At 39.4% G+C, this 17,297-nt stretch overlaps 3 protein-coding genes across 3 annotated transcripts; 1 reads left to right on the top strand and 2 right to left on the bottom strand.

The window, feature by feature from the left end:
• Nucleotides 1-128: 128 nt before the first annotated feature.
• LOC117387453 (DELTA-stichotoxin-Hcr4a-like) lies at nt 129-1,033 on the bottom strand. Its single transcript, XM_033984965.2, has 3 exons — nt 933-1,033; nt 749-859; nt 129-680 (listed from the first exon to the last, which is right to left on the bottom strand). Exons 2-3 carry the CDS (start codon nt 850-852, stop codon nt 230-232), a joined length of 555 nt encoding a protein of 184 aa, XP_033840856.1. The 5' UTR covers nt 853-859; nt 933-1,033; the 3' UTR covers nt 129-229.
• Nucleotides 1,034-1,385: 352 nt separating this feature from the next.
• LOC117387429 (uncharacterized) lies at nt 1,386-2,557 on the bottom strand. Its single transcript, XM_055229589.1, has 3 exons — nt 2,458-2,557; nt 2,016-2,134; nt 1,386-1,925 (listed from the first exon to the last, which is right to left on the bottom strand). The coding sequence occupies exons 2-3, from the start codon at nt 2,117-2,119 to the stop codon at nt 1,496-1,498; spliced, it is 534 nt and encodes a 177-aa protein (XP_055085564.1). The 5' UTR covers nt 2,120-2,134; nt 2,458-2,557; the 3' UTR covers nt 1,386-1,495.
• Nucleotides 2,558-5,235: 2,678 nt separating this feature from the next.
• Nucleotides 5,236-8,831, top strand: LOC117387373 (C1q-related factor-like). The gene is made up of 2 exons (XM_033984873.2): nt 5,236-6,026; nt 8,628-8,831. Exons 1-2 carry the CDS (start codon nt 5,382-5,384, stop codon nt 8,805-8,807), a joined length of 825 nt encoding a protein of 274 aa, XP_033840764.1. The 5' UTR covers nt 5,236-5,381; the 3' UTR covers nt 8,808-8,831.
• Nucleotides 8,832-17,297: the final 8,466 nt, after the last annotated feature.

Genomic DNA, 17,297 nt, shown 5'->3' with positions numbered 1-17,297 from the left:
TTTAGGGGTTTTCTGAATAATTATTACACATTTATAATCTATATTGTACCTGTGACAGATAGCAGATTGCACATTATGTCAGACTGGGTGATACCTCACCATGAATGATCACACAAATATTTAATTTTATGCATTTATTCAATTCTTACAGTGAATAGATGATACACTAGCAGATGCACATGGGACGACACATGTATGCACGACACTGATTACAGACAGCCTTCAGTGTTCAGTGGTGCTGGCCTATTGGTGGGCTGAATAGTTTATCCCAGAGCTCTACCTTCATCATGGCCTTGCCCACAGAAGACATGGTTGCTTTGACATCCAGGTAGTTCCCCTCAAATGTGATTCCACTTCCAGTGGCCTCCGCTCTCACAAACCCTTTGGGCTCCTTCTCATAGTACATTTCTTTGTACAGGGCTTCATCACACTCCTTTCCCTTATTGTAGATCCCCAGGGCAAACCAGTTCTTGTACATGTTTCTGTCGTATGGGACGGAGAACATGATGGCTAATGTCTCGATGTAATCCTGACGGTTCTTCTCGAAAAGGTCATAGGTCATGACGCCCACAGCACCAGAGGCTCTGCCGCTGTCTTTGCTGTAGGTGCACACCTCGGTTTTTAGAGGACGCACAGTTGGTTGGGCTGGAATAGGAGTGCTACCTTTCTCCAAGAACACCCTTTGCAGAAAATAAAATTAGTTTTCAATACTATAAAATGTTACTTGCTTTTTACTTCATATGCATACTTGGGGTTGATCAGACAGTAGTTAGTGGTGAGGTTGGTGATCTCAATAGTTACATTTCTTCGACTGGACAGGTTAGCTGCCACGGCTTCTGCGCTTTCTGACATGTTGATGCTAAAAATTCCAAATTAAATTAAGAGCACAAATTATACAAAACATTTTTATGTAATATATTCTTTAATCTTACCTGTTCTAATCCGAGCCTGTTACACTGCTGTGAAGACTGAGAAGCACTGCAGCTCCAGTTGACTTCTCCTGCTGGGGAATGCATGACACCCAAAAGTCCCACCCAAAAACAGGTCTCCACCTCCACCTGATTACTCAATGTCTAAAAATGTTGGTCCCATCCTTCAGTAACCAGTGTCAACAAAGGTAAGACAAGCAGAATAATATGTTCCATTGGTTAAAAAAAAGCAGGTTTAACAGGCATTTCGTGATATGTTCTCATTCCTTAGTGTCACCACACCTTTCCATTATGGTGTTCATGAGTTGAGACCTCAGTTAACAGCAACAATTAGGTGTCATGTAAACTCTGCTTCAGTTGAATACTATGCACGGTCTTGTCTGCAGCAGCTGACAATATAACTCTGAATGCTTTTCTGTTATTATCATTGCAACACAAAGAGGCAAAAACAAAATATGTTGTTGTTTCTTTTATTTGTACAGCACCAGTATACATATAGACAATATATATGCAGGTTAAATGTACGATTTTGACAATTTAGTGCAAGACGATGCTACAAGACGAGCTCATTTACCCATCCTATCGTAAAGCTCAAGCTTGAGGATAGCCCTGCCCTGATCGGACATGCATCCCCTCACGTCCACAGTTTTGGAGGAGAACACTATGCCTGACCCATCGGCTTCATGGCGTGAAAACTGGGAAAAATCCTTGCTGTTATACATATGTTTGTACAATGCTTCATCACAGGGCTTGGACTTTTCAAAGACACCCACACCTAACCAGTTTTTGTAGAAGGTGTAATCAAAAGGCACAGAGAACATGACAGCGATGAGCTCCTGGGCCTGGCGTTTCTGCATGTCAAAAAGCTCATAGGTGAAGACCCCGACAGCCCCCGACGCGGTGTTGTCGTCTTTGGTGAAGGAGAAGACTTCTGTGTGCTGGCTACGCACGGTGGGCTGGGGAGGGCTGTGGCTAAACCCACTTTCCATGTAGACTCTGGGAAAACAAAGATATATAAATGAACTTAATATGTGCTATCAAAACCGTAGTGTCTTTATAATCTTGTAGGATTAAATGAAGGCTTACTTAGGGTTTACCAGGCAGTACTTAGAGCTGACATTGGTGATCTCCACTACGCAGTTGCGGTTGGTGGTGAGGTGGGCAGAGTGGGCTTCTGCAGTCTCAGGCATGGTGATGCTCTGTAACTGTAAAGCAATAACATATGGACACAGATTAGACCTTAAGAATTACACACCACACACCAAAAATGGGTCAAAACTGGGATTAAAGCCTATAACGAAACCTAAACTAGAACAGGACTAAAGAACAGGAGTCAAATTAAGTCTACATCAGGACTAAACTGAGCTAAAACCAGAATGCACCCTGCAAGTATCTACCCATGTTTTAAATTCTTCCAATCTACCTTTTACATTGATACAAATATAACAAACTAGCAAGCAAGCGAGTTAGATTATTTAGTAAAAAAGCTTTGCAGTAGTAACTAATGTCTCAAAATAGGAGTACTTACTTTGGCTTAGGTGACACAGACAGGCAGGGACAGCACTGAAAACAGATTGGAGCTTTGGTGAACAGACAAAGTGAAGACACGCCTTTCCCCAGCACAGGCACACCTCTCAATGGGAGCGTAACGTCTGAGTTTAAGGAGAGAATTATAATGCAACAGAAAGGAATCACTACATTGGTCATTGCACTTTTAATTGTGGTTCTCAACTGATTTATGAATATATATATATATTTTGCTAATGACACATCTTGGCTGATTTTGTAATTATTATTCATTGCTTGTGTTGTGTGAGTTTTTCTTAAGTGTTTCTTAGACAATAGAACGCCATTTTGAATACAGTATAATAGTAGCTTCATTAATAACCTGCATGTGATTAGTTCTACTGTAGGTCAAAGACTAGATTTATAAAACTATTCCAGAAAGCAGTCCAACCTGTATCAGTACTTGTTGTTATCTTGATTTTTAAAGCCCCACCGTGTAACCTTTTTAGCCAGAAATAAATACCCAAAATAAAAAGCATGTTTGTTTTTTTGGGGGGGAAATTTGGATGTTTTTATTGCACTGAAAAAGCATCTTTAATATGAGCGGGGTTGGTGACTGTTATTTCTCTTCCTGCTTGTCTCTTGTCTGTAAAATTCCACAATATGACATCAAATTTATCTACGTCAATGGAGAATATTCCAGAATCATGCAGGTAAAGTGCCACCTTCAGAAAGTTCCACGGTGTTGCTTTAATTGCATGCACACTTTTGAATGCACTGTATCGTGGAGTAAGATCTGCCTTTGCAAGTGAGTGAAAGATTTTAAAATTTCACATTATGGACTTCTAAATCTGAGCAGACAGTCAGTGGTTTGCAGACTCCAAAGGTGCATAGTTTTGAGTCTGAATGCCTTAACGGTTGGGGCGTACAACCACACCTTGTAAAAAAAGGCAGATATGAGTAAGTGGAGGTGACACCCAGACTTCCCAGACTGGATTAACCAACTAAACAATGGCCATATTCTTCCATAAATGAATAATTATAGTCTACTTGGCAGTTATATAGCTTTAATGTTTGTGTTGGTTTGGAGACTGATAATGTTAATGTTAATATACTAAAATATGCAAACTTACTGCATAACATTAGCTTACTCTTTAATGTTTTAAAGACATTTTATTTTATGATGCTGACAAAACAATGTACTTGTTCTGCACTGTAGAGAAAAGCAAGCCATGTTATTACAACAAGCAGCACTAGAGGGCACTGTGGCTTTCAGAGATTAAACTCCAAAACAAATGGCTAGTATACTGCAATAAGGCAAGTTTAAGTGCAGGTTAAGTTTAGCATTTAGTTACTTTGTCACGTCATTCAGTAGAAATTCATCCTTTCTGGAAATGTCAAAAAGTGTTACCATGTGTGTAAAACTAAGACTTTTCTGCTGCTCCAGTGAATCTGCCCGTCACGTGCCTGCAACTGGATGATATAAGCTCTAAGCATTCTTTCCTCTCCTCATTATTAGTCTTGCTTCAGAAACATTTTAACTAAATCAAAAGTAAAGTATAAGCATTTGAATTACTTTTTCACTGAATAACTAAGGCCCATATATATATATATATATATATATATATATATATATATATATATATATATATATATATATATATATATATATATATATATATATATATATATATATATATATATATATATATATATATATATATAAAACATGGAATAAATGGATTAAAATACTCTATTTAAAACTAAATTTTTCCATTTTTTCCATTTAATGTTTATAAATTTCATTTTATATACAAACATTATGTGTTTCATATTTGCAAAGTAAGACTTGGCATCTGCAAAACATGTTGCATGTGTAGGTGTACCTGCATGTCCAGTGATATATTTGAAACTCACGGTTCAAATAGTGTCTTTTGTGCAAGTCTATTATACTGTCTGTCACTGAACACTGCACACTGTGATCTATGCTTCATCATTTGACACTCACCAAAGCTTTTACTCTGTGACTCACTGGCACTGTCAAAGGTCCCTGTACAATGTGCTCTTGTCAGGCAACTATGATACTGCAAAACAAGGCAAGTCAACCCAAAACTACTTGTTGTCACTACAATTTCTATTGACAGTTTCCTTATTAAAATGATTGCAAGGTTTTTTTCAGTTTATACATTCTGATATTCAGGTTTTCCAATGTTTTGAAGGTTATGGCTGGACCACAGACAGATTCCTGGACACATTCCAGTTTTTGCATATACAGCATAAGCAAAAATATCCCCTACACTCCCCTCCTCTCACCTTGATTTTTTGCTTTTAAGACATTTAAGTCATTCACACTCATACAAGGCTGACGTTCAAATTTACATGTGCACTGTTAATGGCAACTAACCTGTGCATATCTGCACTAATAAATAGCATATATACTGGTACTATTAACATAAATCAGTAAATATCTTTATCATAAACTGGTGAGATTGCATTTATTGAATCTGTCCTCATTGTGTTCACTTCACATCTGATTTCTTCTTCTTGTTTCCCCTGGCGTCTCACATGTGGAAATGCCCTCCTTAATCCTGACTCACTGGATGTGCCTCTCCTCCTCTTCCTTCTCTCTTCCTCTCCCTCTTTCTCTCTTTTACTCTCCAGCTGTCTCACTCTCCTTTCTCCAACTGCCTCTCTTTCTGATCACTTGGTCCCTCACACCAGTCCCTGAGCGCTACTTCTCCCACCAGCTCTACGGGCAAACAACAGCCTAACAGCCTGCTCCCCCCGCTCTGAGCGCCCTGTGGAGGTGGTCCTTTTGCCCGGTGGACGAGTGCGGCTACCCCCACAGTCACCATTTCCGCCCCGGAGAGCTCCAGGCTGGCAGCGCAGCCCCTTCCCCGGCTGAGCATCGGGCGGAAGACCCTGGTGGCAGCTGCTGTGGGGGTCATGCTGGTCCTGGTTTTGGTGGTTTTGATACCGGTACTGGTCAGCTCGGTGGGCGCAGGGGGGTCGGACGACAGCGCCAGCCACTACGAAATGCTCGGGACCTGTCGCATGGTGTGTGACCCATACCCCAGCACTGGCACTGCGGGGATGGGAGTCCACGCGGGCACAGATTCGGTAACTGCAGGTCTACAGGTGGACCATGATGAAGACTTGGGAGACCACAGCATTGGCCCGCCGTTGACAACCTACAGCGCTCACGGCTCACTGGGCAGACCAGGGAAACCAGGGAAGCCTGGACCCCCAGGACCTCCTGGAGAACCTGGACCCCCTGGACCTCGAGGACCCCCTGGTAATAACATGGACATAGTGAGAACAGGCATTCTAGGTCTGGGAGGAAAAGGGGTAAGCACAACCACTTACAACACAACTCCTCGTGTGGCTTTTTACGCGGGTCTCAAAAACCCTCAGGAAGGCTATGACATCCTGCGCTTTGACGATGTGGTGACAAATATTGGGGGCAACTATGAAGGGGCAACAGGCAAGTTCACCTGCAAGATCCCGGGCACCTACTTTTTCATCTACAACGTCCTAATGAGAGGGGGAGACGGCACCAGTATGTGGGCTGACCTGATCAAGAATGGCCTGGTGTGTATAACCTTAACTATCCTACACACTAAAAACTTTACAGTGTTTTTCTTTTCTTTTTTTTAATAACTTACAAAACAAAAGTAGAAAAGACACTGCTGCTAATTCTGACACACTCAACATTATGAACTCTCTAAACACGCTCAGGGGACACATGGATGTGCGGCGTGGTGCATCGAGTAGTCATGCATTCATGTGTATGATAATTTTAAGATTTGAGCTGGTGTTACAGAACTATATAATAACAATACAGAGGCAGGGTCCCAGAGTGTGGATCTGTGCATATTACACATCCTGTAAACGCTGAAGTGAGTGGAAGGAGCGAGGCGCTATCTCCTCTCTGCACACATCAAAACATCGCCCCGAGGACTGACTAGTTCAAAGCAGGTGCCCTTTGAAATACAACAAACTTCTGCATTATCACACGGTCTGTCAGCTCCAGACATTTGATATGGAATTATGATATTGGCTATTTCCATGGGTAATTTGGTAATGTCTTTAAGGCTCCAAGTGGTGCCAGTTATCAAACCTACCATGTAAATCTGAATCTAGATATTTGACTGTAAACACCTTGTACATGTTTATGGTTATGAAAATATAACATTACTTTTCAGCTGTTTTGACTTGACAATAGCTTACAATTTTAATTTATGGAAGCAATGTATTTATCCTTACTTCACGCCACAATATCATAACTATTTTAAAATGTATTATCTGCTGAGGTATCTCCAGACAACCTAGTATAACAAAACAATTAGATGAGAAGAAAGTTGGTGAGCAGTCAGAACTGGTCAGCGTAAACATTGCCAAGACCCCCTTTAACATGACTTTTCTAGATGTGCACTGTATAACCATTTTCCAGTTGTTAGATTTAATTTATATCATCTCATATACTATATAAACCTTAATAATTAGTAGGATGACTTGACATATATCATACAATTCCAATGAGTGAAGGCATTCGATTAAACATTCCTTTATGTGACAATAACATAACTATCAGTATTTTAAAATCTAATTACTTTTAGGGTATTTCCAGACAACATATGGTGTAACAAGACTACCCCCACCCTCTGGAGCTCCCTGCCCACACACATCAGAGACTCATCCACACTCCCCATCTTCAAAAAAGCCCTGAAAACTCACCTGCCTTCAAATAACTGCATCTCCTTTTTTATCTGTTTCTTCCATTTGTGTTTTGTCTCTCTTGAATTGTGTGAAACGTCTTTGACTGTGATGAAAAGCTCTTTACAAGTGTTATGTCTTATTATTATTATTATTATTAAGGCATAAGTTGGTGAGCAAGTAAACATCGAAAAAATATCAAGTATGCAATTAACAAGAACTAAAATGTCAGTGAAATAATAACGCAACACCGTGTCCTGATATGTCTTACCATATTATTCACGTACTGCTGTTTGATGATGCACAGAAAATGCTGGATATTTCTAGGTTGAGGCTGCAATGCGTTTCTGTCCATCATCGCTCTGTCATTCACGGCTAACCTTTACACTTGGACCCTGCAGCTCCTGGCACACGCTTTAGTCCTGATTACACGTCACTCCATATCCCCCACATCCTCCCAGGTCAAAACGCGGGCTCCACTCACAGGCGTCGGTGATTCGCTATGGAAAACAGAGAATTAAATAGAAAAGGGAGTTTCTTAAAAGGAATGGATGAGAGAGCATGTCAGTTCTTCTCAGAGGCTACTTTAATCTATCCTGACCGACCCTTTAGGTTGAGGCGTTGGGTTTGTTGGAAAAACAGCATATTCACAAGGCGAGAACGTAGTCAAATGCTATATATGTTATAAAAACATAAAAGAAAGCAGATTGTGCAGATGCAGTATAAATAATAGATAACACTGGCAATACTTTGTGATGTTTGTTGCACCAAAGTATTAAAGTATTAAATATTACTATTGACAACATAAGGGTGTTTAATTATATCTTGAGCAAAGGAACGAAACTGAATTTGATTTGCAACTATAACATAATTTGCATTTTAATAACTCAGATTTATTTAGATGTATTTCCTTAAAAATGTATAGTTACAAGTTTACAGTGACAGACTTGGCCAATATCTGGGCTGTAGTTAACATGTGATTTATGTGCAGCTAATTACTACCTTGTAAAATATCGCATTGCAATTACACATGGAGTTTACAGCTTGAGTGGCAAATCAAAGGGTTGGTTTACAATTAGTTCAACAGTTATTACACCCTGTTAGCCGTCTGCTCTTATATAATATGTAAGTCTATGGATCTCGAGGTTATTCAGTTATCAATAAACGTCACAGGAGAATTGTTAGGACTAAAAAAATTATAATCTTGGTAAATTTAGAAGGAAAATTAAGACGTTTCAGTTCAATCTGTGCTCTAAAAATGTTTATCTAGGGCTGTTTTTGCCACATTAACTGATTAAATTAAACTGGTGGTGAGCGACTAAAGGATGTTTGTTCATACGGTCTATAATCGTGAATAATCGTCAAATCGTGATGTATCTTCTCACAATAATCGTAACGCTAAAACTGAATATAGGGCATTTTATGTAGGGCACTGCTGAATCTGTGTTTACATGTGTGTGCGCTTGTCACTACCAGGTCAGAGCCAGCGCCATCGCACAAGACCAGGACCAGAGTTATGACTACGCCAGCAACAGTGTCATCCTTCATCTGGACGCCGGAGATGAAGTCTTCATCAAACTGGACGGGGGCAAAGCTCACGGGGGCAACAGCAACAAATACAGCACCTTCTCAGGGTTCATCCTTTATGCTGACTGAGGTCAAAGTTCAAAGGGGATAGAGTGGACTGCATTTCCTAACTACGTTGCCTAAAACCACTCATTTTAAGTAGGGTGACCACCTCAGATCGTAGAGAAAGAGGGACAAGCTGTTGAATGTGCTGGGACATGGAGGAATGGACTTGTGTGTTCATAGATAATAACTTCCAAAATACTATATGTTATTATATATATATATTATTAAGTAAAATCTCACTTTTTATGCAATGCGTGTGGAATCAATGAAAAAGTGGGACATTGTCTAAATAAGTGGCTCGAGTGGGTCCTAAATGGCTGTGTAGGACATCCAAAAGAGGGACAGGCGGTCACCCTAATCTTAAGGCGAAAGGATCAGTAGTTATGGGTGATACGGGGAGCTTGTGCGCTGTTATTTGATGGACTTGAGCCATGTTACAAGTGACAGTGACTCCCTGTGTGTCATGCCAGGGGGCATTGTAGCAAATCTGACCGTGCTGAAGCATCGCCGTCATTTCAAATTCAACTCTCAGAAAATCACCACCAGTTGTGGCCACTGCGTTGTCTGTAAACGTGCTGTATAGAGTCGAGAAAATGCTGTTTGTACATATGTCAGTGTGTATGAAGGATGATACGTAGAGACGTTTTCGCAGTACGTTGGAATAATATGCTCAGAATATACAACTCAAATGATTTTTTCAGTTACAATACCATTTTTATTTGTATTTTCAGAGGTGGGTAGAATCTAGTTATATTTACTTGAGTAACGTCTCGAGTTTTGGTTACACTGTGAGTACATTTATAGTGACAAAAGATGATTTCCAGAATGTGTGTATTATTCAGTGTTCAGTCTGTGTGATAACATGAACTCATAAAACAGATTTTAAATACATTTTACTTCTGAAGGGTAATTACTTGGATTACTACACTTGTACTTGAGCAATACTATTTTAAAGTAATGCCAGATCTACTTGAGTACAAATGAGTTCAGTTACTTTACTCACCTCTGTTAATTTATTTATTTTATTTATTTATTACGTACACAATGCCAGTAGGATGTATATATTTTTATTCCACCTTGATGGGCAATTATTCCAAATAGATTGAGAACACGTAATATTTTTGTTTAGACATTAAAGTATTGCCAGAGTACGAGTAAGTATACATTTTTACATTAAAATTCATGTAAAAACACTGTCATATATCTACATCCTCTGTCTATAGATGACAATGTAGTAAAACATGTGATGTACTAATATGCATTTTGATTTAGTCATGCATGCCATTCCAAGTTCATATTTACTGTCTGTCTATGGACGTTGGATCCCAAATGGAAAAAAGCAACAAACAAAAAAAAAACAACTTGTAAAACAACTTGGTAATCTGATTGTTCTGCTTGTTAATTTCTTCTTTCTCAACTCGAGGGAAGTTGTTAGTGCACCAAAGAAGCCAGCCCTCCACAGCACGAGGCAATCAGCTCTGAGGTGATCACTGAGGTAGAGCGCAAATACCAGCTGTGTTAAATGCCAAATGAAGCGTGGTAATTGCATTGCACAATCAAAGAGGAGACACGCTCACCCCTCTAATGCCCGTGGAGGGGAGGAAAAGTTAAGAGATGGGTGTTAGGATGTATCAACTCAACCTTAAGATCAATGTTGCCAAGTAATCTGGGGCAAATTATCCTCCGCTGGACTCCGAGAGCGGTGTCACGGACCAGCAGTAGCTTTGGGGCAAGTGTAAGAAGTAATACGTTTTTCTAAAGAGCTTGGTATTTGAGAATTCTTTGGACAGAGTTGCCATTTGACATTTCCTCCCAAGTCCCTTCAGCTGTCTTCTTTTCGAAATGCTAAGTTAGGCACACAAATATTGGGGACTTGTGTGATAAAACTGGGGTTAAATTGATTTACATTCAAAGCGACAAGAGTCTGGGTGTTTGCCAAAATCTAGCTGTAAGCGTCTGGTGCCCTGCAGTGGCCGAATGGATGTATAACAGATATGAGCCACATGGTATCGAGCTGTTTGTCAGTGGTCATGCCCCAGTTTAGTCCAGGATACTTCCAACTACTTTGTTAATTAAACGCACACTATATAACTTTTCTGGTGAAGGATCTACCATTGGAATGTTTGAAAGTATAGAAATAACATATACATCCACCAGGCCGTGTTACAGGTCAGATCTGTGGAGAGGCGACCTAACTCACATTAACGATGCATGTGTTTTCTTTATGATTTAACATTTTACAAGGATAAATGCAAAATAGATACGCAAAATGTAACACTGTGGGGCATTCTAGGCAAAGCAATAACATCTCCACACAATCAGATCAGACAGACGGCCCTCCACCAGAAAAGTTACATATTGTGGCTTTAAAATAATCACCCTATATCCAAATGAGTGTATCATCACAGTACTATTAATGTATGTGCAATTTGTTATCCACTGAGCTTCATTAACTTGTCATTATTATAGGGTGACCAGACGTGCCTATTTACTCAGGATAGTCCCAATTTTGAGCCCTGTGTCCCATGTCCCAGCAGGTGTATCCAAATTCCATTCATCTGTCTCAGTTTTATACAAGATACGTCCTAGGTGTCCCGATTTTTGACCAATTTGATACATAGCAACAGTAAAAGTTGCAATATATTGTCATTTGTTTAGCCAAAATACCCACTAGTGAGTTAAGAATGGACAATCGTATGTGCTCTTTTTACATTTTTATTTATTCCAACCATCCCAATCCAGGTGTGTCCCAGTTTTTAATTTTGAAAACCTGGTCACACTGCACTCTAGATATCAAAAAGTTAAACCACTGAAAATATGATCCTTATTTCTTCTTATTCATTTCTTGATCAACTGGTCCAATATAACTGCAACAAAAACAGGGATCATCGCCATCGCACTCGTCTGCACACAGCTGTAGTTTCACAAGTAACTGCACAAAACACGACTCTTCCTCTTTCGTTAAGTGAATGTCAGCATTTTAACTCCTCTGAAATCTTCTCAAGGGCCAATTAAATTCAACATTTACCTGTAAATATCAGCTGATTATTAAAATGATTCACAAATCTCTCCCAGTGGCTTGTGTGCTTAAATGTTGACGCACTTCCAAAAACCCTGTGGCCTAAATCCTAGCTTGTCTTTAAGATGGCCCACTTCCTCCAGACACAATTATATCTAGTGCTCTTGTGTGGGCAGAGGTCAAAGCAGCCAGCGGGGCACCATGTAACACAGTCTGCCCCCTGTTGCTTGGAGGGGGGATGAATCTTCATATTAGACGCACGTCACAATGTCAAAGATGATTTCCCCTAGATCTTAAGAAAATAACTCTAAGCTGAACATTTGTAAAAGTGTGCACATACCCTGAGCAAAATTAGATGTTAAAATATTTTAGCGAAGTTGTTATTTTTATAGCAGCAAATTTTTAGGGTAATGTATGCAGTGCAGTATCCGTGAGTGAAAATGTCGCTATTGACGCTATTGTTTCTACTCTTTGTATTGTATATTGGCTATGTTTACATGCACACCAAAATCTGATCATAATCTGAAAGCTGGAGTTATATTGTTGAAGTGTCATGGTAAATGGTCACACTGTTACATAGCGCTGTTCCACCTTCAAAGCACTCACAGCGCTTTATATGAAGGAACCACTCACACATTCACGCACACATTCATGCACCAGTGTACACAGACACTGGTGCGTCAAGTGTCTTGCCCAAGGACACAATGACAGTATTCATCTGTGGAAGCTGGAATCGCACCACCAAAACTGTGGGCCAGTGGATCCGAACGCTCTACCGATGATGTTTACATTGAGAGTGGGATTTGAACCACCGTAATCTGATTTCTGACAGTTCACATCAGTACAGACAATTAAAATTATGCAAAAAAAGGCCAAACTAATGTGGAAAAGAGAAAATGTTGAGACAGTTATTTAAAAATTCATTGTGCTTTCTCTTCCAAATCGTTACTCTAAAAATGATTTGATTAACTGACACAAGGCTTTTTAATGATTCCTATTGTGCATGTAAACATACACCAAATCAAATCTAATTACTGGGTTATCTGATTATTCTAGTTATTGGATCTTTACAGGGCATGCACATGTACCATTAAGATAACTAAACGTACTTCTTAATTTCCATACTTGCTTCAATGAGTAATATTACAACATCTGACACACAGACACGCCAACCACTGTGGAGTCATGAATGATTCAATGAAACACATACTTCATTTACGATACAGTTGTGTTGTAAGCACTCTCCTGACAGCATGTATCTTCTCAGAAATGGGTGATCCCTCTTTGCTATTGTTGCATAACCTCCCCTTGAGACACTTGTTTGGGTTTGATGGTGACCTCACTCAACAACCTACCCCAACAGGACGCAGTGCAGACGGCTGATTTAATGTGTCATGGAGAACTAGACAACAGCACCGGGTCAAAATGTGACGATGGGACGATGTGAAAGAGGTAGAAAATGGTTTGCTTATTTTCGTTCATTTATTATCATATTCATCATAATGCTTATTTTATGATTATTTTCAGTCCATTGGCTTCATTGGACAGATGCTCGAGTGAAACGGAGGTGAAGGATGAAGAGAAACATTCTGTCAATTGTCAGAGCCGGGAATCAATCTCATGACACACAGGGGTCCACAGAAGTACTGCTGCCAAGACCACCAGTGGCTCCCAACCTTTTTTTGTTTTGTTTTTGTTTTAAGTAACCCCAAAGCTTTATCTCACGCTGAGTTGTTTTGGAAAATATCTCTTGATGAATAATAATCCATTTGCGAAGCCTGGTGTGTTATGAAATAGAAAAAAGGTTTATTCTTTGTTACAACAGATGGTCACAGACTGCCAGCCTCCCGGGGTCTCAGGCCAGTCTCTCCTCAGTCCCCCCCTGAGTCTCTTCTGAATCTCTCCTCTGTATATTTATACCAGAATGACAAACAACATACATTACAATAGCAGGGTCACATCTGTTCACAGTCAGTGATAATTAACCTTTACACTTAAAGTCAGGTAAAACAACAAGGGCTTTTATGTTAATGTCTGGTCTGGGTCTGACAGACTGACACAGATCAAATGCATTTACACAAAGACATATATGATGAGAATATTTTCTTCACAACATGAATACACATATATTTCCATCACAGAGTGTACCTCCTATGCTGGTGATTCTGGTGATAAATGTATTACTACATGATACAGCTGAAACCAGAAGACACATACACTTTTTTTTCTCACTGTCTTGACATGAAATCAGATTAAACTTTGCCTGTTTAAGGTCAATTAGAATTACCAAAATTATTTCTATTTGCTGATGCCAGAATAATGAGAGAAGTATATTAGGCATTTTTTATTACGTTCTTCAAAGTCAGATGTTTTTATTTCATTAGTATCTGGTACCATTGTCTTTAAACTGTATGACTTGGGCCAAATGTTTTACATGTATTTCCACAAGCTTCTCACAATAGTTGCAGTTACAATTTTGTCCCATTCCTCCTGACAGAACCTTGGTCGCATATGCCTCTTCAGGTCTGTCTGGAGACAGATTATGTCTCAGGTCACCATTCTTGTTTAAGGAAGGATCGTCTTTCCTAACAAAAAATGCTTCTTTAACTCCCCCCTCAAACTATTCCTTTTCTCTGGCTAAGATCTGAACCTCACTATCTTCAAAGGAGTGGTTAGTGGCTTTGAGATGGAGATGTACGGCGGACTGGAAGGGCCTTAGACATCATCTATCTACTCCACTATAACTCCACCCTCAGACCAAATCAAAACAATGAAAACAATAGGGCTAGCCAGGATGCTAATAGGTGTGAAAGCAGCCATTAAGGGCCTGAATGATTGCACACTTAGTGTAGCTCGATAGACTACAAACAGAAATGTAAACGATCTCTCATTATTCTGGGATTCAGCAAATAGAAATAATTTTGATGATCACAATTGCCCTGAAACATGAAAAGTTTAGTCTGATTTCATGTGAAACAGTGAGAAAAAAGCATATGTCTTTTTACATAGTGTATGTTATTATTAGAATCTGAAACCTAAGTACCTCCAGCTACTTGGTTTATAATCCCAGCACCTCTTGGGAAACGCTGCACTAGACTACTGTGCATCATGCAAATTAGTTTTAACAGAACCTTGTAAACATTTAACATTTTATTTGATGTGTTTAGTGATTATGTATGTGTTAATCTTCAAGTCCTCAAGGCACACTACATTGACCTGGCTCCCTTCAAGTCAAGTTATGCCTAGATTAAATATATTATTTTTATATTAATTAGCGTTTTATCAAAATTTTATCAACATTACATTAATTTTAGATGTTGACTCATAAGAGAATGTGCCTTTAATGTTCCTTTGCTGTTATAACTGCGCAGGTTCACATTTACAAGATAAGCATTCCTAAGCTGCTTTTTCTGAATAATCCGCATCATTTGCTCCACTTTCGGAATATTTCTACATTTTTTATCTACAGTACATTTGTTTTTATGCATGCATGAGACACAAGGATTTGCAAAGAATAAGATGTTTCAATTTGGCTAATCTCCACTTTAGTCCTACGTAACTCAGGGAAATGTTTGATTCACTTGCTCCCATCCGCCCACTCACTATCAGTATGAGGCCTGACATTTACAGGGGCCAATTGTTGAAACGTGAGCGCTTATCAGTTGTCTGCAGAACGCGTGCATGTCCATTTTTGCATAGGTTTGGGTCAGCCGTGCACGTGAGATTGCCTTTTCGTCTTCAAGGGGTAAGGACAAGACACTCGGACACATCCCAACCTCCCGAAGTGACATTAATGAGAGCTTGCTGTTGTTCCTCACCAGGGGTAGATCCAAATTAGAGATAGATACTTTTAACTGTCAAGCTAAATTGCCCCTTCACGCTCCCATACACATCCGCCCACTAAAACAGCCACCTGCCTACACTTAAATGCACCAATGGTTGCGTCAGTGACTTTGTAATGCCTGAACAATGGGCAACACCAATTTGATGATCCTTAAAAACCTTATAACATCTCTAGGCGACGCATCTGTGTAAAAATAAAGTACTTTTATGTACGACAGCTCAAATGATCCAGTGGTCGACCAGGAAGCTATTCATTTGTTAAAGGAGCACAGCGTAACATTTCTGTGGAAGGTACGTATGTTTGGCTGCATGGAGACAAACAGTTGGTTGTTGTTTTGCCTGGAATGTTCCAAAGCGTATCTGTACTTTACTCAGTTTTAAGTTTTATTTCACTACATTTGAGAGAAGATATCTGTACTTTCCACCGAGGGGTTTATTTTTAATACGTTTGTAGTTTGTGCAAAAAACAAAAAATGACAAATAAAACCAACCTGAAAAAAACCATCAATTCTTTTGTTTTTGTTGAGCCAAATTCAGCACAAATATTTATCAAAATCAATACAGTTGAAGCTTTATTATATTTCAAAAAGCTCAAGAAATACTTTTACTTTTTACTCTTTAGGTACTCTAATATTTTTACTTAAGTATATTTTTACTTTTACTAGAGCATTTTTTGCTCCAGCATCTCTACGTTTAGTTAAGTAACAAAATTGAGTACCTCACTGATAAATGCTACAGAGATACGTTTAATCCCATGTGGAACATTTCAAGCAAAACAATAAAATCTCCATGGAGACAAGGAGGTGGTCGGAAAAGTTGCGCAGTACACCTTTAAGTTGGATACAGATATAGTGCCTAGATGTGGACTTGAACAACAGGAGGAAAGGCTCAGGCCCATACACATATTTTACCAAGATATCACACATAATTCCCATCATCAAATTTGCTTCTACTAACAGACAAACAGATTTTCCATGTCGCCTACAACAGCAACTTCTGTGTGTGTCCGTGTCTCAATTCTGAACTTTTCACCTGAGATATTTAGCTTTAGCTCCAGCTCAGACCGACATAGTGATAATAGAGACTGTGATTGCTCTTCAGTGGCAGGAAGTACATTGATCTTTGTAAAGTGCTAGTCTCCGCTGACTGTCAAAAGGACAATGCTCTGACAAGCTTCAACAAGTACTGGATATTTGCTGTATGCTGAAGGTTTTATAGGTATGTTTACGCTCCAAATGTCGGCTACGTGGTGTCAAATGAAGTTAGATATGCTGATCGAGAACTAAATCATAAAATATAGGCTAATTAACCATTCATGTAGTGATGTCTCTGCTAAAACTGCATGAAAACTTTGAACATTTTTTCCATTTAAGGTTAAAAACAAAGTAGGGGCCTATTGTGCGTGTTGTGTGATTCTGTGTATGAACCAACAACATTTCCCCGTCAGCATAAACATAAATAATAAGTAGACCTAGTGTTAGTTTAATAGTTTACAGCACTGAAAAACTCCACAAACCTGAGTCTTACTTGGCCTGGAGAAGGTCGTCCTACTGGTTGTGTCTATGGGATTGTTGTTCCTTTTATAGTCTTCCACAGAATGGCATAAAACATCCTCATCTGCAGGGAGAATGATTTTAACTTTCTGTTTCTAT

This window comes from Periophthalmus magnuspinnatus, chromosome 19 (assembly GCF_009829125.3).
Source record: "Periophthalmus magnuspinnatus isolate fPerMag1 chromosome 19, fPerMag1.2.pri, whole genome shotgun sequence".
Taxonomy (NCBI): Eukaryota; Metazoa; Chordata; class Actinopteri; order Gobiiformes; family Gobiidae; genus Periophthalmus; species Periophthalmus magnuspinnatus.
This window is presented reverse-complemented; position numbering and strand designations above follow the sequence as displayed.